At 31.6% G+C, this 26,088-nt stretch overlaps 6 protein-coding genes and 1 long non-coding RNA gene across 17 annotated transcripts; 5 read left to right on the top strand and 2 right to left on the bottom strand.

Annotated features, from left to right (window-relative positions):
• Positions 1 to 53: 53 nt before the first annotated feature.
• On the top strand, positions 54 to 1,885 carry LOC136779688 (glyoxylate reductase/hydroxypyruvate reductase). 2 transcript variants are annotated; one of them, XM_066737415.1, is made up of 4 exons: positions 54 to 303; positions 382 to 702; positions 777 to 1,234; positions 1,304 to 1,885. In XM_066737415.1, exons 1-4 carry the CDS (start codon positions 233 to 235, stop codon positions 1,426 to 1,428), a joined length of 975 nt encoding a protein of 324 aa, XP_066593512.1. In that variant the 5' UTR covers positions 54 to 232; the 3' UTR covers positions 1,429 to 1,885. The 2 variants fall into 2 exon arrangements, with proteins under 2 accessions (XP_066593512.1, XP_066593511.1); XM_066737414.1 differs by having other exon boundaries at positions 62 to 303; positions 1,301 to 1,885.
• Positions 1,886 to 2,223: 338 nt separating this feature from the next.
• On the top strand, positions 2,224 to 5,187 carry LOC136779687 (acyl-CoA-binding domain-containing protein 4). 2 transcript variants are annotated; one of them, XM_066737412.1, is made up of 5 exons: positions 2,224 to 2,468; positions 3,252 to 3,445; positions 3,515 to 3,829; positions 3,901 to 4,242; positions 4,333 to 5,187. In XM_066737412.1, the coding sequence occupies exons 1-5, from the start codon at positions 2,408 to 2,410 to the stop codon at positions 4,474 to 4,476; spliced, it is 1,056 nt and encodes a 351-aa protein (XP_066593509.1). In that variant the 5' UTR covers positions 2,224 to 2,407; the 3' UTR covers positions 4,477 to 5,187. The 2 variants fall into 2 exon arrangements, with proteins under 2 accessions (XP_066593509.1, XP_066593510.1); XM_066737413.1 differs by lacking the exon at positions 2,224 to 2,468 and adding an exon at positions 3,038 to 3,143.
• Positions 5,188 to 5,516: 329 nt separating this feature from the next.
• On the top strand, positions 5,517 to 8,220 carry LOC136779686 (prostatic acid phosphatase-like). Of its 2 annotated transcripts, none has more exons than XM_066737411.1 (7): positions 5,517 to 5,901; positions 6,026 to 6,124; positions 6,214 to 6,636; positions 6,719 to 6,842; positions 6,905 to 7,116; positions 7,192 to 7,372; positions 7,508 to 8,220. In XM_066737411.1, the coding sequence occupies exons 1-7, from the start codon at positions 5,779 to 5,781 to the stop codon at positions 7,537 to 7,539; spliced, it is 1,194 nt and encodes a 397-aa protein (XP_066593508.1). In that variant the 5' UTR covers positions 5,517 to 5,778; the 3' UTR covers positions 7,540 to 8,220. The 2 variants fall into 2 exon arrangements, with proteins under 2 accessions (XP_066593508.1, XP_066593507.1); XM_066737410.1 differs by having other exon boundaries at positions 7,432 to 8,220.
• On the bottom strand, positions 8,221 to 12,272 carry Mvl (Malvolio). Its single transcript, XM_066737400.1, has 12 exons — positions 11,903 to 12,272; positions 11,631 to 11,830; positions 11,437 to 11,559; positions 11,144 to 11,370; positions 10,884 to 11,022; positions 10,657 to 10,812; positions 10,430 to 10,588; positions 10,299 to 10,355; positions 9,844 to 10,226; positions 9,546 to 9,768; positions 9,414 to 9,484; positions 8,221 to 8,471 (listed from the first exon to the last, which is right to left on the bottom strand). The coding sequence occupies exons 2-12, from the start codon at positions 11,808 to 11,810 to the stop codon at positions 8,405 to 8,407; spliced, it is 1,785 nt and encodes a 594-aa protein (XP_066593497.1). The 5' UTR covers positions 11,811 to 11,830; positions 11,903 to 12,272; the 3' UTR covers positions 8,221 to 8,404.
• A 701-nt stretch (positions 12,273 to 12,973) lies between these two features.
• Positions 12,974 to 18,863, top strand: Zyx (lipoma-preferred partner zyxin). 8 transcript variants are annotated; one of them, XM_066737403.1, is made up of 7 exons: positions 13,732 to 14,046; positions 14,110 to 14,138; positions 14,260 to 14,506; positions 14,576 to 15,068; positions 15,142 to 15,479; positions 15,564 to 15,979; positions 16,059 to 18,863. In XM_066737403.1, exons 3-7 carry the CDS (start codon positions 14,264 to 14,266, stop codon positions 16,309 to 16,311), a joined length of 1,743 nt encoding a protein of 580 aa, XP_066593500.1. In that variant the 5' UTR covers positions 13,732 to 14,046; positions 14,110 to 14,138; positions 14,260 to 14,263; the 3' UTR covers positions 16,312 to 18,863. The 8 variants fall into 8 exon arrangements, with proteins under 8 accessions (XP_066593501.1, XP_066593498.1, XP_066593505.1 ...); XM_066737404.1 differs by lacking the exons at positions 13,732 to 14,046; positions 14,110 to 14,138 and adding an exon at positions 12,974 to 13,209; XM_066737401.1 differs by lacking the exons at positions 13,732 to 14,046; positions 14,110 to 14,138 and adding an exon at positions 13,239 to 13,605.
• Positions 18,864 to 19,010: 147 nt separating this feature from the next.
• LOC136779683 (uncharacterized) lies at positions 19,011 to 25,198 on the bottom strand. The gene is made up of 8 exons (XM_066737399.1): positions 25,055 to 25,198; positions 24,229 to 24,415; positions 23,433 to 23,717; positions 23,219 to 23,354; positions 23,008 to 23,127; positions 22,820 to 22,923; positions 21,708 to 22,127; positions 19,011 to 21,577 (listed from the first exon to the last, which is right to left on the bottom strand). Exons 2-8 carry the CDS (start codon positions 24,229 to 24,231, stop codon positions 20,159 to 20,161), a joined length of 2,487 nt encoding a protein of 828 aa, XP_066593496.1. The 5' UTR covers positions 24,232 to 24,415; positions 25,055 to 25,198; the 3' UTR covers positions 19,011 to 20,158.
• Positions 24,329 to 24,936, top strand: LOC136779691 (uncharacterized). The gene is made up of 3 exons (XR_010823646.1): positions 24,329 to 24,464; positions 24,553 to 24,724; positions 24,811 to 24,936. It is a non-coding gene; the product is annotated as an uncharacterized lncRNA (long non-coding RNA).
• Positions 25,199 to 26,088: the final 890 nt, after the last annotated feature.

Here is a 26,088-nt window from a genome sequence, read left to right as displayed (position 1 = left end):
TTTCTTATACTAAATTTCGTTCAATTCCGTAAAGGGATTCCTTCTTCCATCGTAGGATAAGTAGGATTCCGTGAATTCCGATCAAGTCGGATGTCAGATTTTTTATCAATAAATTAATGATAAAAAAACCAATAATACAGTCAATAAGACATTTTGTATTTCAACAGTTCTTTGGTGTGATAAGTCTTTACTTTAGACTTTGGAATTTTAACCTATTGATGAACTATTAAATATGAATTTAGGAAAGGTTCTGGTTACTCATCCGGGTATTCCAAAAATTGGATTAGAAATGCTTAGAAAAAGGTAAAAATTTAACGTAGGCACTTGAAATCAAAATTACAAAAAAAGAAATTTTCGGTTCATTTGCTTTTTTTTGTATAGATGTAATGTAATTCTTTGGGATAAACCAGTACCCATACCTCATTCTGAGCTACTGCAAAAAATTTCTGGTGTTGATGGGGTATACTGTCTATTAACAGATAAAATAGATGAGGATGTATTAATTGCTGCAGGACCTCAATTGAAAGTGGTAGCTACAATGTCTGTGGGTGTAGACCACTTAGATTTACCAGCATTGAAAAAAAGAAACATAAAAGTAGGATATACCCCTGGTATTTTAACCGAAGCAACTGCTGAATTAGTTGTAGCTCTATTACTAGCTACATCAAGAAGATTAATTGAGGCAAATAGAGCTATTTATAAGTATGATTTAATAGCGTAGTTATGAAATTTATTTGCAAGTCATTAGTCTTATACAAAATATAATTTCTCCACAGAGGAGAATGGAAAGCCTGGCATCCAACGTGGTTATGTGGTCCAGGTCTTTCAGGTTCAACTGTGGGTATTGTAGGACTTGGACGTGTTGGAACAAAAGTTGCTCAATGTCTGAAAACTTTTGGGACAAAAAAAATTTTGTATACAAGTAGAAGTATAAAAGAAGAAGCTTTAGTGTTTGGAGGGGAAAGGGTGGAATTTTCAAAATTACTTAGAGAAAGTGACTTTGTTGTAGTCACTACAGCATTAACCTCTGAAACAAAATTTTTATTCAATAAGGAAGCTTTTGAACAAATGAAGAAAACTGCAATTTTTATTAATGCAAGCCGTGGTGAAGTTGTTGACCAGTCAGCATTAATAAATGCTTTGGAAAATTGTACAATAAGAGCAGCTGGCTTAGATGTTATGACTCCTGAACCAATACCATTGGATAGTAAACTATTAAAGATGGATAATTGTGGTAAATATTTGAATGAAACATTAAACATAATAATCTATATCTAATTACCACAATTTTTCTTTACAGTAGTACTGCCTCATATAGGAAGTGCAGCTATAGAGACTAGAGAAAAAATGGCAGTAATGACTGCTGAAAATATTCTAGCTGTTCTAAACAATAAGCCAGATAATATGCCTAATCCACTAGTAATATAAAGAAACAGCCATTGATACTATATCAGTTACATATAGGAACGTATCAATGTTATTTTTTATCAAGATTTCTGTATACTGGATAAATGAAAATTACATGCATTTTACAAAAATTGTAATTGTATGTCCATGATTAATAATATTAAGCTCGAAAAGGAAAAGATCGTTTTAACTAAACATGTATATACAAATGAAAAGACACCAAAGGGTCAATAAGTAGACAAAAAATTGTGTAAAATATAAGATATCATAAAAAGTTGGATGATTAATTTGCGAGAATAAGATAGATGCATTAGTTGATGACCTGTAATAGAAAATTACAGAGTCATTATCAAGTCTGTAATCACATGTTTGTGTGCAAAACGCTCAATAGTTCGCTAAACAATGATTTTTAAAAAGTTATTTAAAGTTTTCACACTTGTTGATGCTCCTCCTTCCCATCGGTATTTTATAGAAATTTACCAATTCATTAAAATCTAAAGTAACTAATTCTTACAAATAAATATTAAATTTTGTCAGACTTAACGTAAAGACATACAAAACCTTATTGCTGAATTGTGAGGAGAAAATAAAGAGAATTAATTAGAGAGAGAGAGAAAGAGAGAGAGAGAGAGAGAGAGAGAGGAATGAATTAAAAAGCTTTCGCACGTGTTAGTATACTCATCGACGCAAAAGCTATTGCGCGCATGCACAATGGAATAATCACGTCGAATCGGACCAATCGGACGTAAGAGGCAGCAAGGAACCGTAAAGATCGCCAATCGAAAATCGCAGTGAGCGGCCGTCCGTATCTACTGCAGTCTTGCTATTTGTTGTTTTTTAACTCTCCACGAACGCAGAAAGTGACAGGACCTTTTTTACGTTTTTCTACTCTCTATTCTCAGTGTCAGTATCTGCGTGAAGACGTAAAGTTTGACTATTGGATAGATTGTCTAGTGCAAAATCATTCTCGAAGCCTGCCAAACCGATCCAAGGCTTGACCATGACGACCGAGGAAAAGTTTAACGCTGCTGTGAACGTAATCAGAAATTTACCACAAAATGGTAATTAACGGATTCGTAAAATTTTCCCAATTATTGCTCTTCGTTTAAAATTATCGTTCACCTTGTGCTATATTGGCGAAAAATTACACTTAATAACCTCATTTCTGCATCAAACTCTTGTACAAGGCCACGAATCATGATTTTTCATTTTGCACTGTTTCTTGTTTAACCTGCGAGATAAAACCCGTCAAACCGGTTTTTGGATACTAATTAGTTAAATATGACCACTGAGCATAGGGTGTTTATCAATTTTTCTATAGCCCTTTTATTTTTTTTTAAAGTTTTATAATATCAGCTGAAGTTTCCAGCTGTGATGTATTTATCTGTATCTTGCATTTAGATAGTAAGGGTCAAAGTTCAAGTTCTGTTTAAAGAGCAAATAATGTTATAATAGAAGAATTTTAAGAGACTTTGAATCTACTCAACTGTCTTATCAAATGTTAATCTTACATAAATAATACAGAGGAGCTTTTATATATAAGAAGCATAAAATTTTTATTTTGCAATTTTATTTGTTACTTATTCATTTAGCATTGCAAATATAGCATTCAAATTTTCCAGTATGTAGTAAGATTCAATGTTGCACTCATGCTTCTGTAAAGTAAGATTCTGTAATGTACAATGAGAACTAAGTGAAAGTTAATGTAATTGAAGTGAAACTAGGATTAATAATAAGTTGGTTCTATACTACTACTATGTATCAGAAAGACATTTTTTAGTTTTAATGTAAATTGAACAAACAATTAAAATATAATTGTTATAATCATTAACATTTTTTCTTAGGTGCCTATCAGCCCAGCCAAGAAGTTATGTTACGCTTTTATGGTTATTATAAACAAGCCACTGAAGGAAAATGTCATTTACCTAAGCCTGCATTCTGGGAAGTAGTCAAAAAAGCAAAATGGGATGCTTGGACTCGTTTGGGAAATATGAGTCGCACAGAAGCTATGAATAATTATGTGGAAGAGTTAAAAAAGGCAAGAGATTGTATGATGATTGTTATATCTCCAAAAATATATAATGCCTATTGATAACTTTTATTTTAGATAGTGGAAACTATGTCTTACACGGATAATGTAGCAAATTTCCTTGGTAGTTTGGATTCATTTTATGAAAGTGTTCCAGCAGAAGATTTAGAATTACTTGTAGGCCCAGTCTTGGAGCGTATGCGTTCTCAGCCTGGCTCACCTCTCTCTGGTTCTCCCCTAGGTTCTAGGTCCACTTCTCCTCACAGAGTACCTAATACAACATCTCGCCATATCACTAGTAGTTTGGAAACAAGTCCTGCTACAAGTCACAGTGCAAGTCCTTTACCACCAGATACAGATGGAGAAGAAGAAGTCTATATTGACACTGTTGAGGTAAATCTGTTAATCTAATTCTGTAACTTTACATTCAAAGAAACCATGCAATAATGGAGTTTTTTTTTAAGTCTACACCAGAACAAATACAGAAAGAAATCTCAACAAATGTAAATAATAGTGTAGAGAAAAGTCAAAATGAGAAAACAAGCAAGGAGTTTGTATCAAAGGAAAATCACCAAGAACCATCTAATGGTTGTCTAAGGGGTAATATAAATGGGCATGTGGAGGGAATAACAAATGCCAAACAAGACAGAGGACGTCACAGAACCAAAAGGGATGATCAAACAACAACTGAATTTTATAATCAAATTGTGGAAACATTACAACATTTACAAAAAGATTTGGATCGAGTAACAGGCAGAGTACGTAGTTTGGAAGGGCAAGCGCTAAGCGCTTTGGCACCATCTTCGGTAAACATGATAAATGATTAAGATAAAAGATTCTACAATGCTTTTATATAATTGAAACAAAGAGATTTATACTTGTTTGTATTTTTTCAGACCAGATCTGTAAACCCCCGACATCCAAAATGGTGGCCTTTATCAGATTGTTCACCACGAATGTTCACATTAATCATAGTGTGGCCATTTGCAGTGCAAGCTATGCTATTTATTGCGCAACGATACCGCAAACGAAGATTGTGATTGCTAGGCTTTTTAAAAAATGTTAAGAGCCTACTTCTTTGTTTGTTCTCTCTATTAAGTAGCGGTGAATCTAAAGTATAAAAGAATTTTAGAACAAATAGTTCTATAAGAGAACATTTTTTGACAAAATTCTGCTCAAAAGTTTTATATCGAAAATTTCACAATTGTCAAGTTGGTAATCATTTTTAAATGAAAGTGCCGTGCACTGAAATATAATGTCTTCAAAATTATATGATTTGTGCAGATGTTGTTTTCACACAAAATGTACATACAAAACACTTGTCTCTAGTTTTTCTAAATAATCAAATTTTTACTTACGAACGATTTTCATAAGATATTGAACTTGTTTCACGACAATTAATGTAAATATGCATAAAATCGTATTAATTTTAAAGGGATAATGTAAATATATAGATTGGATATAATTGTTCATATACAGAGATTAATTTTAAGTGATTTATCTGTACAATAATAAGATATTTGTTGCTTTTGTAATATTTATATATTATTACTTCAGTGTATTTCAGATTATTTTCTATATTTGATTGTCTATTTCAATTATTGCTCATAAAAATTGAAAATTCGTTATGGTTAAAAATATCTAGCATGTTTTTACTGATGCTTTTATTTTATATGTAATTCCATTAGGTGCAATTCTATGTATACAATCTCAAATAATATGAAAAATATATTACAATATTTTTAATTGAAGTAATGTCCTTTATTACCTATTAGTTTTCTCTTAATTTTTGTAATAATAAAAAGTTGTCAAAAAGGATATAAATGTTATTCTTAGATTGAAGAACTAAGATGTTTTGTCTGTGAATGTGGAAACATTCGAAAAATTCAAAGTATCGAAAGTGCTTTGTCTTTTACCCAAATGCTTTGTTGGTGACCGACGCGACTGACGCAGTGCATCACGATGCATCATAAGCACACACACATGGCAAAACTTGTATATTCTTGTGTTCAGCTGTGTGTACCACTGTGTTGGACACAACTACATACATACATAGATTGCATAGATTGCTCATGCTTGGTTACTCCAGGTTAATCTACTGACTACTCCCTCTGCTCTTCATAATCTACAATAATCTACATGCGCTAACGCCCTAAATGTAGTCTTTCATAACATTATTTGTACGATAACTGCGATAACCGCTGATATATCAGTTTAGGAAAATGATGCTTTGTTAGCAAATAAAAACGTTTAAAACTCGGAGTAGTAGATAGTTAGTTTCATTGTCAATCTTTCAGTAAAAACACATTTGAAGGCTTTGATCTAGAGTTAAAAGATCAACAATGAAAATTAAGACTTCATTTAACTCCAAATTATACTTTTTCATCATTTTTGTAACAACATTAAATTATTTGGCTGCTACTGCTGCTGATGATAGTATAGGACAAATCATTTTTGCAAATGTTGTAAGTAAATTTAAAAGACATAAAGATGAGTTTAAAAGCTTTCATTTTCTGCTATTAAATTATACCAATTAGTTTCCTTGTGTTTTTTTAATTCAAATGCAATTATGTAGTTTACATTTTATAGATATACAGACATGGAGATCGTACACCACTGGATCCTTATCCTAATGATCCATACAATAATGAGTCTCTGTGGTCAGATCCATATGGGCAGCTTACAAATGTAAATAAAATTTTTCTATAAATCCTATTTTCTATAAGAGTGATAAATAAATACTTCAGTCCTGTTAATAATGATAATGCAAATTGCAGATTGGCAAACACCAACATCTGCTACTTGGTAGATGGCTTCGTAACAGATATTCCCACCTGATACCAAAAAGATATTCCCTATATGATATATATATCAAAAGCACAGACACAGATAGAACATTGATGTCTGCTGAAGCCAATCTGGCAGGATTATATCCCCCAATTGGGGAAGAAATTTGGGATATTAATAATTGGTTACCTATTCCAGTACACACAACAGCTGAAAATGAAGATCATATTCTAGCAGGGCGAAAATATTGTGCAAGATACGATTATGAATTGGACAAAGTTTTATCATCTCCAGAAATTAAATTTATTAATAAAAAAAATAAAGAACTGTATGAATATCTGACTCAAAAAACAGGAAGAAAAATATCAACTATAAAAAGTGCCGAAAGGATATATGACACTTTATTTATTGAGGTAATAAATTCAATAATTATAACTTAATAAAAGCAATATTCCAGTTGTGCTCATATGTTCACTTTTCTTTATACAATAATAGAATGTACATAATAAGACGTTACCAGAATGGACAAAAACAGTCTTCCCAGATAAGCTATATCCACTAGCAGCAGAAAGCTTCAGAATTAATGCATACAATAAAATTCTTCAAAGACTTATATCAGGTAATTTGAATATAACCTCCACTTAATATTAAAAATATATGTTAAGCTTTAATGTTTAATAGGTTCTTTAGTTGGAGAAATGATAGATCATATGGTGAAAAAATCCAGAAATGCCCTGAGGCCTGATAGAAAATTATGGATATATAGTGCACATGATGAGACTTTAGCCAATTTGCTGATGACATTAAATATTTTTGATTCTCATTGTCCTCCTTATGCAGCCACAATTTTAATAGAATTAAGGACAAATTTGAAGAAGCAGTTTTTTGTTACTGTAAGTCATTATCTCATACACACCACACTATATTTAATAAACATTCTAGATATAAAATTAAAATTATATTTTAAGGTTTCATATAAAAACTCTACTGATGAACCTGCACTACTAACAATTCCTGGATGTAATGCATTATGTTCACTCAATGATTTTATAAAATTGACTAGAGACATCGTACCTGAAGATTGGGAGAGAGAATGCTCATTAGACTTAGATAAATTGGAATATAAAATTAATACCTCGGATATTATAGGTAAATCTAACAGATTTATGTAATACAATAAAAGACTAAAAAACGAATGTTTGTTTCAGGTATTCTGACAACATCCATTATTATGTTAATTTTACTTCTCTTATTAATTATGAGTTTTATTTATTGGCATTATAGACGAGAACATAATCAGTATTATTTACGATTAATAACTGATCCTATATAAAATAACTTAAGTGAAAGACGATATACTCGTCCACCTATTTTTATCTATCTTTTAAAAGACCTTGGAAGGTATTGAAGTTTTATGTACTATTGTTTATCCTGTCTGATAGTATGGCAGATTATAAATACTGTGATAACTCCATAATAGGTCTTTTTTGTAAAAGAACATCAAAGAGAAATATTTATAATTAATTTTAATCAACTTTGGAGAAATTTAAAGACTACTGTGCGTATACTTTTGTATCCAATGTTTAAAAACCTAAATTATACATATTTTACTTGATCACTAATCATGTCTCAACAATACTTAGTTATTTAAAATGTATTGAGAATTTTTACAGTTTTAATAATAAGTTTATAAATTTTTAATTGAAGCCTTACAAATCCAAATCATTTCTCCACTTTTATAACAATAATCTAGTCACCTCGTTTACAAATAATACAAATTTAACATAATCAAAGTCCTTCAAAAATTTTATTATTTTTGTTATTAAACATAGAAATACAATGAAAGAAAAAAAATTGTACTATGACACATTCGAAGGATTTCAATGTTTCAATTGATTATTGTATAGTCCCTTTCTTCCCAAGAAAGGGACGCCAATTTTTATGTGATAAAAATATTTTGTGAGATATTAAATAAATAAAAGCATACACAAAAAACATATAGTTATATTTTATTATTATTTTACAATTGTCGTATTTACATTACTTAAGTAATAATAAATAAAGTATAACATTTATAAAAAGTTTATAACAATGAGTTAAAAAATGTAAAACTTTATTTTTTGTTTAGAAGGAAAATGATATAAATTTCTCAATTTCTTTATAAATCCAATTTTCAATGAATTAATAACGTGGCAGGAATGAAAAAGTACCATCCATCTCTTCTTGAATGGAAAATGATGGATTAGTTCTGAAAAAAGATTGGTTATTAGTCCTTATTTTTTATTACAAGTGATGAAAGAAATAAATAATAATGCACAAAATATGTAGCCAGGATTAATACTTACCTTTCTTAACATACTTTTGAAGCCAATGTCAACGTCGTAAGCCCATACTATTGCAAGTATAAAATCACATGCAATGAAATTTTTGTGTAGTTAATAACGGATAATAAATAATCTTCGAAAAGCAAATGTGACAAGAGACACTTAAATAATAAAAGTAATATTAAAACTGTATAAAGAAATGAAGCAATTACATACCATGTAAAACGATAACAATATATTTTTAAAGCATTTTGACTTGCGCATGTTGTGCTCATAAATCATTTGTCTCTGATCTCGTTTATAGTAAGAATATTTAGTTACGTAGTTAACGAAGTTTCTGATGTATTGAAGAAACTATGAACGAAACAAACGATCGCTATATTCTTAATAGATTCTTGTAAAAACTATAAATTTCTGTTATTTCGTTTAGTGATGGTGTTAATCAACTTAACAGCACAGCAATAAATAAAGAAATTAAATACAAAACAAGAAATATAAAATAATTATTTTAGTTAAAAAGCAGTTGTTCAAAAATATGAAAGCATAAAACAGTCACAATACAAAAAATACAAACACAAAGCTAAGCACTATGACAACAATTCAGGTATTCCAACATTGATCACATATACGTAGTTTTAAAATAATTCTACAATAACATCAATTTTCTTAAAATTAGCACACACACTTCCACCTTTTATACAAATAGTATTCAAGCAAAATCAATATAAACAAAAATTATTAATCAATTAAGATAATCACGCAATACAATTTTAAATAGTTAATTTTGGTTAGCAAAACGATCTAGCCATTTTAAAATGCAAGTTATTCAATGAGAACATTTGACAAAAATTGTTTGATACACTTACCTTGCGTATGCAGCGGGATTAGTCAATCCAAAATTTGTATTAACAGGGCCAACGACATATTTAGCGACAAGCTGCAAAGAAAAAAAATTATGGACCGTCTTTATACGTTGTATTTGTTTCAATAATACTTACTGCATTATTAGTTAAAAATGTTGCTCCCATATTGACTGCCATGTGAATTAATAAATAGAAACAAAATAGTATATACCAAATCGAGAACATTATTATCACTAATAGTATCAACCAATAATAAGGCACAGAGTTATTCAGATGCTCTTGAACAGTGCTTATTACAAAATAAATGTTAATTACAATTACTGTTAAAGACAGTAAAGTGGCTGTGATTTTATTACATCTGAAATAATAAAACAAAGTTTGTAGTTTGTTAGCTCATTCTGGATAAGGGCTAATTAAAAACCTAATAACTTACATTCCATTCTTAAATTCTCCCATAATTTGAGCATTACTGGTGAATGCAACAGTTGGTAATGTGGCAAATGGTAATTGTAAACTCATTACTGCATTCAAGACGTCATTCATGCCAGTCAGATTCGACATATTCAGATAGAAAGCTACTAAGAATGTCGGTACAATTGCAACAGTACGAGTAAAAAGGACTCGTTTCCACCTAGCCCATTGTAAATTCAAGAATCCTTCCATAGCGAATTGACCAGCATAAGTACCAGTCATAGTTGATGATTGACCAGCTGCTAAAATACCAACTCCCCATATGATCATTGCCACAAATCCATACTGGCAACCGAGAAATATTCCACCTTTATACAAGTCAGCCTCAAATGTGTTATTATTACGCTGTAATTTAAAAAAAAACGTTAGGTCGTGATAATTGTTTATTTTATATGTAAGAGTAGATAAATTTCATACGTTTGCGTCAAAAACATTCATTCCTAGAGTAAAATTTCTCTTTTCACAGATGGTATACTATGAAAAAGTAAATAGCATTTTGTTAAATAGTATTGAAATGAAGCATACTAACTAGTAATGTATGTACTTACAACATCATTGTTAGTTTTTTTAAATAAACCATGTGCAAATACGGCAACCACAAATACGTTGATTATAAATGACACCAGCAATGCAATGCTAGCTTCAGTAAAATAATACATATTTGCTTCTTTGACTTCTTTAGGTTTTCTACGATCAATGTCTCTGGACTTAAAATATCACAAAATTAAATAAGAAACTTCATTATTGTTTATATAATAATAGTACTATTTCTTACTTTGATCAAGGCACTATGTAAAAATAAATTATGTGGCATAATAACTGCGCCTATAACTCCTACTGCTTGAAGTAACATTCCTTTATCATAACTTCCTTGCCATGGTATAAACATTCCCTCAATGACATCTATTTGGGGAGGAGCAGAATGAACATACTAAAAAAATAACTAGTTGGTTATCTGTTTCACAATTCATTTTCAAATAAACTTAATTCTTTTTAACTCACCTGATAACCAAAAGTAACAGCCATTACTGTAATTAGAAAACCAAAAAGTAACTCTAGTTTTCGTAACCCATATTTATCCAAGAATAAAAATGTAAATGTATCTATAATTGTGATAAGAACTCCAGCATACAAAGGAATGCTATAAATTAAATAATTATAAATTTTCTTATATATAAAAAAAGAGAAAAATCGTTATTAGTACCAATATCTGTATCAATTACTAGTGATTCAGCACTAACAAAAATATTTAATTAACTTACGCTCTGTTTGATAGCAAAAAAAGAGCAATGGATGTGCCTATAACCTCTTGCATATCACTGCCAATAATTGCTATTTCTATCATTATCCATAAAATTAATCTAGGTACTTTTCTATATTGTCTATGACACATCTCTGCTAGATGCAAACCCGTTACTACTCCAAGACGACAACTTAATCTTTGCATAACAAGGCCAAGTATTGTTGCACACAGTAAAACCCATAATAGCTATAAATTAAGTAAAGTATACAAATTTATTTTATATTTATCTACAAACACATATAAATTTAATACCTTATATCTCGCAACAACACCAGACTGTAGATCATTTTCTATATTTCCTGGATCTAAATAAGCTATTGACATTAAAAATCCTGGTCCCGTAAAAGCCCATAGCTTTCTAAAACTAAATCCTCCCTGAAGAAAGAAAGGCAAATATTAAACAAGTTTTTTTAATGTTTTGCTTTTGTTATAAAATAAATACATACCTGGCCTGCATTAGGAATAGGGATTCTTTCATTAGCAAAATATGTTTGATTTGCATTTGGTGATAAAGAGGTATTTTCACTTGGTTTTCTTTTATTCTGCAATTCAGATTCTGTTTGAGCAGGTATTATAATTTCTGCAGTTGGTGATGTATCTCCACCTGAGAGATTATGAACTGGCATTATGTATGAGAAATATGATCCTGAAACAATTAAGAATAAAAAAAACAAATTTATAATTTTTAAACTAAAAAAAAAATGTCACTAATACTTACTTCAATTAGACAATTGTTTTAAATATTATATAAAGTTTTGTATTGAATAGATTTAATCAAATTTTACTGATGATTGAAATTATAGTCTACTTGATAATGCATAGTACTGTGTTCAGATTGTTAATAAGCATGAGCACATGATGATATACTCTTCTCCTTCTGAAATCCCCACTTAAAATCAGTCAAGTTTCCTGATATTTTACTGGTCAGAGTTTAAGTACAAATACCTATATCTCTACATACTTTTTTTAGTAAAATTACCTGTCTACCTTAATATTTTTAACAGTTTTAACAATGAAATCATAAAAGGGAATCCCAGCCAATTAAATTATTCAGACAGAATTTCCTTAATTAATGTCAAAATGGATAACTAAAATTAACATACAAAAATTTCCAATGATTGCCTGCTATGAAATTGCTTTCCAGATCTCACATAATGTGATATCAGAAAGTTGCCCAATCATTGGTGATTAGATATTTAAAATGTGAAAATATCTTACACTGTTAAATGTTACAATAAATATAACTATTGTAACAATAAATAATGTTATAGCATACTTTGGGTTTTACAAAATAATTAAATTATCATATTAAGGAAGATTAAGTAATATATTATAATTTTCCTGTTTGTAAGAATTATCTTCCAGGAAGTGCCTTTATTATAGCAGGCATTAAATATGTGATAGTGGTAATAGCTTGAGGGAGATGAGTGTGCATAATAAAATAAGTTTCAAAAAAAATTTATAGTGCAATAACCTACATTGGAAAATTTGAGACTACATTATGTTAAGAACAGTCGAATATATATAAAATTAATCAGTAAATCAACATAAGTTATCTTAGTCTTGTATGTGGTCACGTTACAGATAAACAAACTAGATTTATATAATCTGATATCATAATACTATTTATCAATACAATGGCTCAAAAGAAAAACTTAACAAAAGATAAGAACCTAAATGAGTGATCAACATTTTTATTATCTTTGTATACTATTTTGTAATATCGAAAAGGGAATTTATTAATGATACATTAAGAAAACATCTAATTAAGTAAACGTGTATTGCAAACCTTTGAAAAAATTGCATAATCAGTGAAAATATAATAACTGTGAGAACTCTTGTAAAACTAAATCAACTAAATTAAATAATTACGTCAAACACAGCAAACAAACAATTGTATACGTGGAAAACCGAAAGAACTACCGCTTAATTATTCTGCTATTTTGTAACAAGTATTTTTTTTCATAGTTAAATCTCTGGCTAAATCGTGTGCGTGGAACTTGGAAGTTGGAAGCAGGTGGAAATGTAAGTGAATGCCAGCGCCATCTGAGAAAGCAATGAGACAATTTAAAGAGCTAAGCCTCTTGAACCTGAACGCTCTGAACTTTAGAGATGAAAAGGATTTCTTTCTAATTTAGTCTAATTTTAGTTTCAACATTAAAAGTACTGTCTTAATAATTCTATCAACTAAAACAACAAAATAGTAATCTACATTTACTATTATCTACATAAATGTTAAGTCATTATATCGGCTTTTTCGAATTTCATTAACAATTAGAATCACTGTATCATACAACTTGTGATATGTCAAGTGACAAGTTGTTACCATTTGCTTCTTCAGTCTGGAACGAATGTAATTGATTTCTTCAAGACTGATCGAGATAAAGCCTCTCCACGTGCAGCTTTAAAGTTTTTATACACGTACGTAATTAATTAGTATCAATACATTATCAAGTATATGATATTAATTAAGAGTTTTCAGGGCGTGGTTTAACCTATTATACATTTTTCGTGAAAAGTTTTTAAAGTAGTCCTTCGATACATTATGTTACATCCCTATTAAGTTTTACAACTGCCTTATTTCATGATCAAATTTTTATACAAATAAATGACATAGTGTTTAATTAGCATTGTGTAGAATGAGAAACCGTGTCTTTGTTGAAAGGCTTAAAGCATCATCGCGAAAGAATTTTTAAAATTCTGAGATAAGAAATATGACTCAGACTGGCAATATAAAATTACTTTAGCAGTTTTAGTAGAGTTACTACAGTTTCTTTGTGCTGTTTTAAGCTTATTTATATTAGTCAATCTAATTTTTCTAATATAAAAACTCACCAATTGGTTCTTCATTGTTTTTTAAAGGTTTTAATTCCATTTATTACAAACAACCTATCAATTAAAAACTGATCTCAAATATTTTTACAGATAATTCTCTTTAATAAAAAAGAAAAAATGTAATACTATTGGTTATTATTATTTAATAGCTGCACTAATAATTTGCTAACTTTTTGATAACAACAAATTACAGTGTTTATGGATTCATGTTATGTTACTTTTTGTCATATTTTGTTATAGAAAAATGTCAAATACTGGAAATTTGGAGCAGCATATTGCTAACTTACAAATCAATCATAGAGATGGTAAAAATCAAACTGTCAAACCAGGGAAAAAAGTTGGTCCAGCTGTACCACCAAAACCTAAAAAATCTGAACCTCAGGTAAGAATTATAAATACTTATATGACAATTTTTAATTCAATATATTTCTACTATAAAAATAATGTGATAAATTATTTTTGTGCTCCTGCAAATTGGAAATTAATGGTAAATTAATTTATTGACTCAAACTATAATGTCCAAGTTTTAAATAAAATGAAGGTTTTTGTTTATTAGATCCCACAGAGCTATTCCATAAAGGGAACACCCATGCCATCGTACAGTACTGTACTAAACAATGCTGGCTCGAATGAGAAGGCAACAAATTTGTACATGAATTCCCCATCACCTTATGTACCAGTTAATTTAGAAAAAAATGAATTCTCTCATTCTGTACAAACAAATAATGTTGAATCAACGAAAATCTATCAAAACTCTGATAATTTTTATATTCAACAAAACAGTGATAAGTTTGAGCCTAAGTATGGATATGATGAAAAAAATTATTATTCAAATGTTGGGAGTATGCCTGCTCCACAAGTACCAGTAGGTATTGAAGATAGTGCTAGTAAATCTATAAGAGATGTTGTATACAGCAATATAGATCCACCTCAGTCAGTGCCTGTACCAGCACCTATGAAGGCTCAAAAAGATTTAATTTATAGCAATATTCAATGGAGTTCCAAGCCTGAGAATACATATTGTAATATTCCTCCGATACACACTAGTGGTATGATCCTACTCTAAATTACAAAAAATTATCTTTCTAAATTTAAATTAAATAGTGCATGTATTCAATGCAGATGATTTGCCACCTCCTCCAGAGCCATCAGAATATGTTCCTTGTGCACCAGGAAATTCATTTCCTCCACCACCAGAAGAATTACCACCACCACCCAGTCCAGTATCATCTAGCTACAGTGAACTAAGACGTGCCACTTACCAAACTGACTTTCCACCAGAAAATTATCCTAATGACATTTATGGTCCAAGCTCACAATCTAGTTCTACATATGAATCCATCTATGAGCCCATTAATCCAAGGCCTCCATCACAACTATCATGTAATTATTCAATGTATTCTGGTTATGGATCTGCTACATCAACACAACCGCAAGGAAAAGTATCTCCTGTCAAAGAGGTGAAACATTTAATAATTTTATTTGTTTATATAGGTAAATATAACAAATTCTAAATAATTTAATCTATCTTGCTTACATTTTAGGTTGATGTTTTGACTGACCTCTTGGTTCAAGGGATGGAGGATAATAACGAAGATAGTGATATATATGGAATTTGTACACAATGTGGACACAAGGTAGAGGGTGAAGGAACTGGATGCTCCGCAATGGATAAAGTATTTCATATAAGTTGTTTCTGCTGCTTTGTCTGTAACATTAATTTACAAGGAAAGCCATTTTATTGTCTGGAAGACAAACCATATTGTGAAGAAGATTATCTGAATACTTTAGAAAAGTGTTGTGTATGCACAAGACCTATACTTGACAGAATTCTGAGGGCCACTGGAAAACCTTACCATCCATCTTGTTTTACGTGCGTAGTCTGTGGAGAAAGCTTGGATGGAATACCATTTACAGTAGATGCTACAAACCAAATTCATTGTATCCAATGCTTCCATAAGTAAGCTTCTTTTCAATAAGTTTATAAATTTATAAATATTGTTTAAAAACAATCTTCATTTCTTTTGTTGCTCTTATAGAAAATTTGCACCTCGTTGTTGTGTATGCAAATTGCCAATAATGCCGGAACCAGGACAAGATGGAACTGTTCGCGTAGTCGCTTTAGATCGAAGTTTTCATATTCAATGCTACAAGTGTGAAGACTGTGGCTTAGTATTATCTTCAGATTCTGAGGGCCGTGGTTGTTATCCCCTAGACGATCATGTATTATGCAAAAGTTGTAATGCAACTAGAGTTCAAGCATTAACTTCTCATATGACGACTGAGCTGTAAATTAAATAACAAGATTATTTTTCTCATACTAAGCCTTTTCATAAAATTCTTGAAACACTAAACAATTTCTTTATAGCGAGTTAAATTTTTATAAAGAATTTATAAAAAAAAGTAACAAACTACTTAAAATGTTGCTTAATAGATCATTCCAATGTTTTAGAGATTTTTTAACTGTTTCTAAGAAGTCATTTATATTATATTTATATATAATCATGATAAAAGATTAAAAGCTTCGTCAAAATATTATTTATATAATAGAAAAATAATATTTAGAGAATTAGTCTTTAAAAAATTTTAAGATAATACGATTGTAATCGAGAATATTATCAAACTGCCATATTTTATATTAAATTAGAAATAATTACTGTTTACATTCAAGAATACTAGCTATGTCTAAGAGTCTAGCTTCTAAAAAACAGTATCCTTTTAAATTACACGTAAGCGAACATAGGTATTAGATTTTTTAATACGTCTATGGAAAATGTGTGATTTTTATTGTGATTGTAGTGAAGTATTTCATAGATTGTTAAGACAAAATGTTAAATGTGTAATATTAGCACAGGACTTTAGTTCGTTTTATGTTTTATAATAATATCATTATTTGAAAATGACAATTATAATTATATAATAATTAGATAGAAAATATTATTTATAAATAAGTATAGTACTAAAACATAAATGAACTTTACAGTAAATTTTAAACACATTTATATATTATGTATATGAAATTGAAAAAAATGTTTTTAAATTTTGTTCAATTATTAACCGAGTTTCAGTTTATTACATGTGTGTCCTAATTCCAAAAATAATACTGCTGAATCGAATAAAGACAAAATTCAATGTTTCTTGAAGCATTGTATATTTCACGTTTTGAATTAGGCTTTATTTCTTCATTGCAGGAGAGACTTACAATTACTGCATTCTATCCTTCGTTTACTATAGTTTCTCCAGCTATATCATCATGCACAGATGTCTTTATTATATATAATATATCTTTTTATTTTAAATATATGCATCTGTTATATGTAATATATTTTTGTTATTGTTATTTTTATAGAGTACTTAAATCTTATTATATTTTTGTGGTTACAACCTACATGTCATTGTGTGTATAATTTATTATATATATATATATATATATTTTTATTTTCACAGACCATACGTTTATGTATTACAAAGTGCTCATAATAAAGTTTTCAATGAAAAAAAATAATAATAGGTAATTAAAGCTTTGATATGACTCATGCGTAATATTTAGCTTTGCAACAATTAATACTTTAATGTAACCTCAATAGTTTATAATTTATCAAATAAATTAAATTGAAGCAAACAATTTGCTAGCACTTGTTTAAAAAGACGAAACAAATCTTTAGCACTAAATTGTTATGACCAATTGTTTGAAATTTAATAATAAATAGCATCACAGTACACACAGAATTTAACACATCATTCTAATTGTATTTATACAGATCTAAATCTTACGCATAGAAATCAAATATTTAAATATTTAGAGCATTTCGTAATCATGAGCGCGTAACACTTATAATATATATTTATAATACATTCATATAACTGTACTGTTACTACATAATGCTAATCTTTAGCTTAAATTTTTATTGTGTATACTTTTCAGTATATGTTTTATTGATACCATTCCATGTTAAATTTTGCGATTTACATTTCTTTAAATAATAACAATCAAGCAGTCACCAATATGAAATTCAACATAGAATCGTAACGCTATATACCCTACATTCGCAGATATATATGTATAACTATAATGTTTATGAAATATGCATGTGTGTGGATAGACACTAGCATACCATACTCGCATACAAATTCATTTCCACGCAATAATCACAGCCACCTATTCAAAATTCTCACGCATGTACACTTGCATACACACGCGACACACATACACTCACACACACGCACATACAAATATATATATACGCTTTATATATTAAATACCTTCGGTGTACATTATTTATTTATATGTATATTGCTGAGATATTCTTTGTGTATTATACATAGAAATAGGTGCCGAAATGAGCTGCTCTTTTTCTTAATTCTCTTTCATTTTTACTTGCTCGATAGCGCTACGTGCCTCTTTAATATATCACGCTAAACTGATTTTGTTAAACTGTCTTCACATTTGAAATCAGTTCTTGAATTTAATAGCGTACTTTCACACTTTCAAATACACTGGGCGCGCTGGGGCCTCTCGCGGCCTATAAATTAATAAATAAATAGAAGAACAACATTCTTTAAATAGATTTTCAAATATATTTTTCTTATAACAATATTACAGGTTCTTGGAACGTAACGCAACAAATATTCAACAATACAATCACGAAACAAATAGAAGGCACTCTTTCATTTTAATAAATAAATTGCTTTGTAACAACTCGCAGTTTCTATTCATTCTAGGCCTTGGCTTGTGTCATCTACATATTCTTAAATGTCTTTTACGTTTACGTTTTTTTTGTTTGTTTTTTCTCACGATATGCTGCGATTTTTTAAAACGCGGGGCATACAACTTCGCTTCGACACTTCTCTTTCTAGACAAAGAGATAATAATAATAGCTACAATATGCGAGATATGAAATAACAAATTTCTCATCATATAGATAAAAGAAATTCATATTCATAACAATTAGGTAGAATATTATTTAACGTTTTTATATTATAATAATTTAATTATTGTTATTTGCTTGGAAGCTCACAGCCGACACATTTTTAATTCATTATTTTTTTAGTATTTTGTATATCTTATTCGTTTGGGCACAGGGCTTATTTTTTTCTCACACATATGTTAATTGTAACAGCTATATATGACGTTTGCGCTGAATTTTCAATCAACGGATAACAAAAAATTAATGATAAATCCTTCCGTTAAGCTTTTCGACTGCTTCTTTTTCGATAGACGTAAGAAATATTGTGTGTGATTCCTCTAACGAAACTAAGTACAATACCGGTTATTAGTAAGAAAAAAAAACTGAGACGTGGCAGTGCCTTGAGCAACCGTTATGAAAACAACTCTAGCTGTCTCCCTATTACCCCATTTTGCTTTTTTCCTCATTTTGAACACATGAAAATCGCTCGTCTTTGTACGATAACAATATTATAATCATTTCTTTCTGAATCTACCGTTTCTTGCTTATAGAACTAACTAATCTAGCCTTGCTCGCGAGATTCACTTTTTTTGTCGAGCCTATCGCGCATAACGTCAATACTGCATAACCGTGTATGTACGTATATATATATAATATATATTTAAATATGCTTATGTAAATGATGTATCATATCTGGTATTTATTAAGATATAACGTTTTATGTCGTTCATTTTTCGAGTCAACAGAGAGTTTAACTGACTTAAATTATAGCCTAATTATATATATGAATTTATATATATATATATATTAATCCTGTATATCGTATTTTTATATGACTATGGATAATTATTAAATATCGTATATTATCTTAGATGTATGTACATGTATATATACATATATATATATATATTTATATATACACATACAAACATACATACATACATATATATATATATATATATATATCTTTCTTGTAAACGTTTAACAATTTAGTAAGTTTCATAATTTTGTCAGGAGACGTTAACATATAATTTGAATGTCTAGTTTTTGGATTTGGGACTGAGATCACAAGAGAAATTGTATTGCGATGCAGTTTCCTTATTTGGAGCGAACGCTCGCGCACGGATTTAACAGCTACACATACACACGTTCGTACAAAGTCTTTCACTTTTACATATGACTGGTATGTGTCACAGAAACAAGAAGAGGAAACATTAAAAATAATTAAGCGTTTAGAGGCTTAGAGCTTGCATCTGATGGCACGTTTCATTAAGCTGGTTCTGATCGCCTCCAGGGTGTCCAGAATGAGCCCTTGGCGTACCTGGTGGTGTGATGGGAAGTCTAGGAGCAGCATCCCCGGCTCCTCCAAGACTATCCTCCGGTATTTTCGTGGTTGGCTGCATAATGCCGTTGACTTTGTACTTGGACTGACGTAAAATACCAGTCTGGGGATTGCCGTTGGAGTACTTCTCTGTTGATGATGCTTTTCTATTCGAGTTCAAAGATGGCGTGACGGAGTATCGTCGTTGGACAGATTGTTGCTGTTGGTGTGACGGTTGTTGCTGCTGGGATTGAGCTATAGTTGACTGGTAACGATTTTGCGTCGGGGTGTAGAACTGGACCTGGGGAGCGGGCGGGGAGATAGTAGGAAGGGTTTGTGTCATGGGTGAGTATGGCGCTGGAGGTGGGCTCGCCGGCTTGTTGTCTGAATTTCCAGATTCAATGTTACCGTTTACGCTCGGTTTATACTCGGTCGACGTATTGTTGCTATTAGAATTATCATAGTTTGTGTTCGAGGCTAAAACTGCGACTTTATTGTAATTACAGGGCGTGTGTTTCTTGTTAAAATTCGTGGACCTCGCGTTGTTATTGGAGTTGTCAGAATGATCCGCATTGTATGTGGAGTTTTTACGACCGTTGGCATACTCATAGTTGCCAGACTTTTGCGAATTACCGTAGGTATTTATGCTAGAGTTAGACGCACTGTTACCGGACTTATGCAAGTTTTGACCCGACGAGTATCCGGATGGTTTCTGTGTTACAAAGCAAGCCGGTGAACCCACGTTGTTGGCTAGCCTCCTGTTATTGTATTGGGCGGGTAGTCGTGACGAGTTTTGGATATTCGGATATTTTTGACATGCATCTAGGTTACTGTACTGTTTATGCAACTGAGCACCCAAGTTCTGACTCTTGGGAAACGTATTTTGTTGAATTAAGGATATGCCGTGATTAAGCGATTTAGGATAACCACACTGCAAATTTGTGTTTACAGGTTTTGGGTAATCCCGAGATCCGACGCTAGAACTTTTTACATTAGATTCGTGAGTTTTAGGAGACTGCGGAGTTGGCAATAAGCTACTACCTCCGGAAGCATTGTGAAACGTCGTCGTATGAGAGTGTGGAAGAAATACTGGATGATAAACTACTGGACGATGCATCTGATTTAGGCTACAGTCTTCTGTGTCGTTTAAGCATGTATGGGAGTTGTGAAAATTAGCAGCGTGTATCGCGATAGGATGATAATTTGTGGCGTAACGACCGGACATGGGAAATTTGACAGGCAATATGGATACCAGAGGGGTGGTTGACCCTGAAGCACCCTGTACTTCACCATGTAGTTGCTCCGAGTGGCTTGAAGTTGAACGTGTATCCTAGGATTTTTATTCCATGAATACTAATTGACCCTCCTCCAACTATACATCATTCTTCTAATTCTCAATGCAACAGATGCTTCCTAATTTTTTAAATTCTTTTTAAAAAACTGGTTCTAAAGATACTTACCTCTTGGAGGGTGGTTTGATTATCGTTGGTGGAAGCCTGTTGGCATGGTTGCTCAGTGGCATAGAGAAGCAATTGCTGATCTGTTATTCCTAAAGGAGCGTGTGGAGGAGGTGGATGATGAGGTCCAGCTGTGAAAGAATAGTACAGGTGATCCATTTGCGGTGGGGGATGGCCAGCGGGTACTGGCGGATGATGATGCGGAGGCGGTGCTGCAGGAGCATAAAAATGCGCCGGAGGTGGAGGCAGTGTTGGGAGTGACGGCGGTGGACCCGTTGCCGTGCTTGTTCCACCTGTGCCGCTATTCCCGTTTCCTGAGTTATTGCCTCCGCCACCCCCACTCGTGTTACTCTGCGTACTACTAGCTGTGTACAGATACTGCGGAGTCCCAGCGGCAGCTGCTCCTGCGTAATACGGCTCATACTGCACAAAAAAAAGCAAATCGTTAGCTTTCCACCTTCAAACTCGCATAAGCTTTGACTTATTGCACATTAAACATTATTTTGTGAATAGCTTTGTTAAAAAAATCATGCGCGTTGTATTGATTTCCCTCTTTCTTCCTCTCTTCTACTTCATTATAAATATTAAACATTGTATTTAAATATAGTAGTATAAAAAAACTGCGATTAGTATCGCAAAGAAAACAATAATTGGAAATTGGATCTGCTACTGTCATCTCCACAAAATCTAGAAGGAAAAATTCTGACCTTTCCTTGGAGCTAACAAAATGGTACGGACAACATAAGAGACTGCCATGGCTTCAATGAGAAATAAACTGTGCATGCAAAAATGATGGATCATGCGATTGGGTTTGGAGAAAGAAAAGGTGCTGCATGCTAGTCATTTAGCATAGACCTTGTACCTTTAGACCTCAATACTGTATAGCGTCGAGAAGGACGTAAGTAGGCATTTGTTGAGGGTTGGGTAGAAACGCCGGTGGTATAGCTTCTCCCATCAAACCGTTTGTCTGTCAAACCGTAACCGACATACCATTTAATACACAAATGCAACAAATTTTACCCACAGGAGACAGAGATGTTCTAATTATACTAGGTTATAACTAATGCCCAATAGTAATAGAATACTTGTTTGCTCAACAAAAGATTAATACTCACTGGCATTGGTGAATATTGATATTGCTGAGGCATGTATAAAGATGGAGCAGCGCATGGGTACATCATTGGGGCAAAGGCCTGATGGCCAGTAGCAGCTTGAGGTCCTGAAGAGTTAATTAAATTTGTAATGATTCGTTCTGAAACCAAACTCCATTGTCTCAAACTAAATGCACGATTAATTCATTTACCAAAAACTCCAGCTGCTTGATAAATAGTTGCTGGATCTGTTGGTGGTGCTATTGCAGTACCAGGTGCTGGTCCACCTGCATTATAGAAGGTCATACCATTTTGGTATGCAAGGCCCATACCTATAAAAATGCAAAATATGACAAATATATTGAAATAAGAAGTTCATCTTGATATGACCTTGACAGTCATCATGAATGTGTTCATACTAACCATTTGTATAATAATAGGTACTTGTAGGCACGGAAGGTGGTGAACCAGAACCACCATCAAATGATCTATTAAATGGCTGCTTTTTTATTGCAGGAGCTATATTGAGTTTTCTTTCCCTCAAAACAATGCATTCAGACTAAAATATAAGTAACAGAGTTAATTTTTTTTCACTGTCAAGACATACTTGTTAAATCTTGCCAATTTAATTACAAACCTCTTGCTGAAGTCTTTTTGCCTCTTCTTCGGTTTCAAATGTAACAAATCCATAACCTTTGGAAACCCCCGCACGGTCAGAAATAATTTTTGTGGCCTTTACGTTTCCATAAGCGGAAAATAATTGAGCAAGCTCCTGCTCACTAGTACTTGCAGATATACCTCCCACAAAAATACGATTAGGTACTAACGTTCCATATTTTGGTGCTGCCATAGTCAAACTTGCTGCTGATGCAGGGCTAGAGGCTGGACTGGACCCCTCTGTACCGCCAGTAGATGCCGAACTCTTAATAAATAAAGATACTTGTTTAAAACTATTTTATGGAACCACTATTCTCTTTCATTTATTTTTGATAAATAAATAAACTGCTATATATAGTTTGGTGAAGAATTTCAATAAAAGTTCAACAAGGAAAAGAATATAAATGAAGAAAATAATTTAATGAATGGAAATATTGCTCTTCTAATGAGGTTTTGTTCCTCTGAATGCAGAAACAAGCTTTAGTAGAAATGTCACTTCAGTAATGACACAATACAGGTGGCTAAGAGGAATGTCAAAAGTACATAACTATGTTTAAATCAACCAGCTAAGGAAATACTTAGATATACAAATATAAATTTGTCGAAAAATATTTATCCCGGAACAATGCTTTTGATTGGAAAAGCCTACTTGGCAAGAAGCGTCAAAAAAAGCTGGTTCAATTGAATTATATGTTAAAGAAAATTATGGAGGTTTGTATAAAAAAAATAGTAAATAAAACAGGATGGTAGGAGAATCTTGGTTTAATAATGCTCACCATTTTCGCAAGAGTCGGGCGTATAGCTGAGTTCTGCCCTTCTTATCTAACAAACAGCTTCTGGGTACCCTGGCTTCGTAATGGGTCACCTGGATGTCCAGGGACTGCCAAGGACCGTTGTAATAGCTTCAAAAGGACTTCCAGCCTCCGATGAAGCTGCTGTTCCTTCTCGCTAAACCTCCAAACACTACAGAGACAATTTTACAATATGGCGGTGGTATCAATTGGGTAACGCGGTAAAATATTGCTATTTGAATTTGCCATTGTACAATATCTATGTTAAAACATTAAGATAATTTATAATTCATCATTCTCTTTATCCAGAAGCTATATTTCATAGATAGCAATACATTCCGATAAGCAGGAGAATCAAGAGAACACAGTGATCTGCAATATTTGGAGAGAAAAAAAAGAAAAGCATCTTCCATTTTGTATTGTTATTGTGCCATTAAGTTGCTATTTTCATGTTGCTGGACTAAAAACCTTTTTAAAGAGGGTAAGGGATTACTTTTTGCCGAGAAAACTTATTTCTTTATTTTGAATATAAAAGAAATTGCTAATGCTCTGAATAATTATTTTTAGAGCTGTAAAGTTTTTTGTTACAAAATGGTCATGCTCAGCATCGTAACATCGAAAAACAAACGCTAAGAATGATGGCGATGATCCACGAATAAATAGATTATTTGTACTTTACAATAAAAGCTCAATAAAAAGATGTTTTCTATCAATAGTTAATAAATAAATAGGTTTAAAAATTACGGAATTTTATGATTGCAAGCGCACCTCGTAAATATATAATGAAATAAAGGATAATTTTTCGACTCACCTTATTTTAACCTAGAGCTTTCGAGTTGCCTTCTTTTCTAGATTAACCATATTGCTGTTTGAAAATCAACAACGCAACACGAATAACAGAATTCTAAACGAGAAACGAAAACTAGGAGAAACGAAACCGTGCTTCCTCACAGCATTGTTGACTTCGAAAGACTGAAACATTCACCGCGTCTGACTACTTTAGTCAGTGTAAGCAATTTTTTTCTGCATCAATACATTTTCCGATTAGATTAACAATAATTCTACAGATTTCTTCTCATCATTCTTTTATTTAAAATTTAAGAAACCATTAAAATATTACAAAAACCCTGCATAAGGAAAATTAATTTTATAAATAAAAAACAAATAAATAAACAACATTTAACTTGACTTCAGTAGTCCATCTTGTTTTCTATCCGCGATTCTCAAATGTTTATAACTAATAAATAATAATGGTAGTAATAACAACAGAAAATTAATAGATATTGTTTCTATTAGTCTTAGAGTTGGGATAAGAATTTAGTGTACAGAATTTTAGCTTAATATTCAAAGTTTATTCAATTTATAGTCATATTTACAAAAAATGTTACAATGAGTATACATATATATATAAATTTTAAACGCTGTTTATATTATTTGATCGTATATAAAAATATGAGCTTTGTGTTGATTCTGACAATCCGAAGTGACTTGTCGAACGATGTTGAGATTCTGCAAGAAAGATTGATCAGCAGATGTATTTATGAAGATTTCTAAACGAGTGGGATGTATGGTTGAAAACTCCGAAATTCGACTTACATATTTCTTATGCATTGCCAGACAAAAAGTGCAAACTTGTGGCCTTTGCAAGCTATTCCGTTCACTGGCTGTGCAAGATGTATCATGTTCTTCAAAACGTAAACAAGGCTGATCTGTGGCACCAGCTACCAGCACTGTGCCCAAATGATTGATGTAGCTACTAGCTAGTCTCAAAGTTTCGATCTTGGACAGTTTCCTATCAGCGGGCTCGGTAGGAATTAAAGTTCTAAGAGCGCCGAAGGCTGTATT

This window comes from Prorops nasuta, unplaced genomic scaffold (assembly GCF_024137725.1).
Source record: "Prorops nasuta isolate Cenicafe-Biocafe unplaced genomic scaffold, Cenicafe_Pnas_1.2 PNAS00017, whole genome shotgun sequence".
NCBI classification, from domain to species: Eukaryota; Metazoa; Arthropoda; class Insecta; order Hymenoptera; family Bethylidae; genus Prorops; species Prorops nasuta.
The sequence above is the reverse complement of the archived record's forward strand: the minus strand, read 5'-3'. Positions and strand labels throughout refer to the sequence as shown.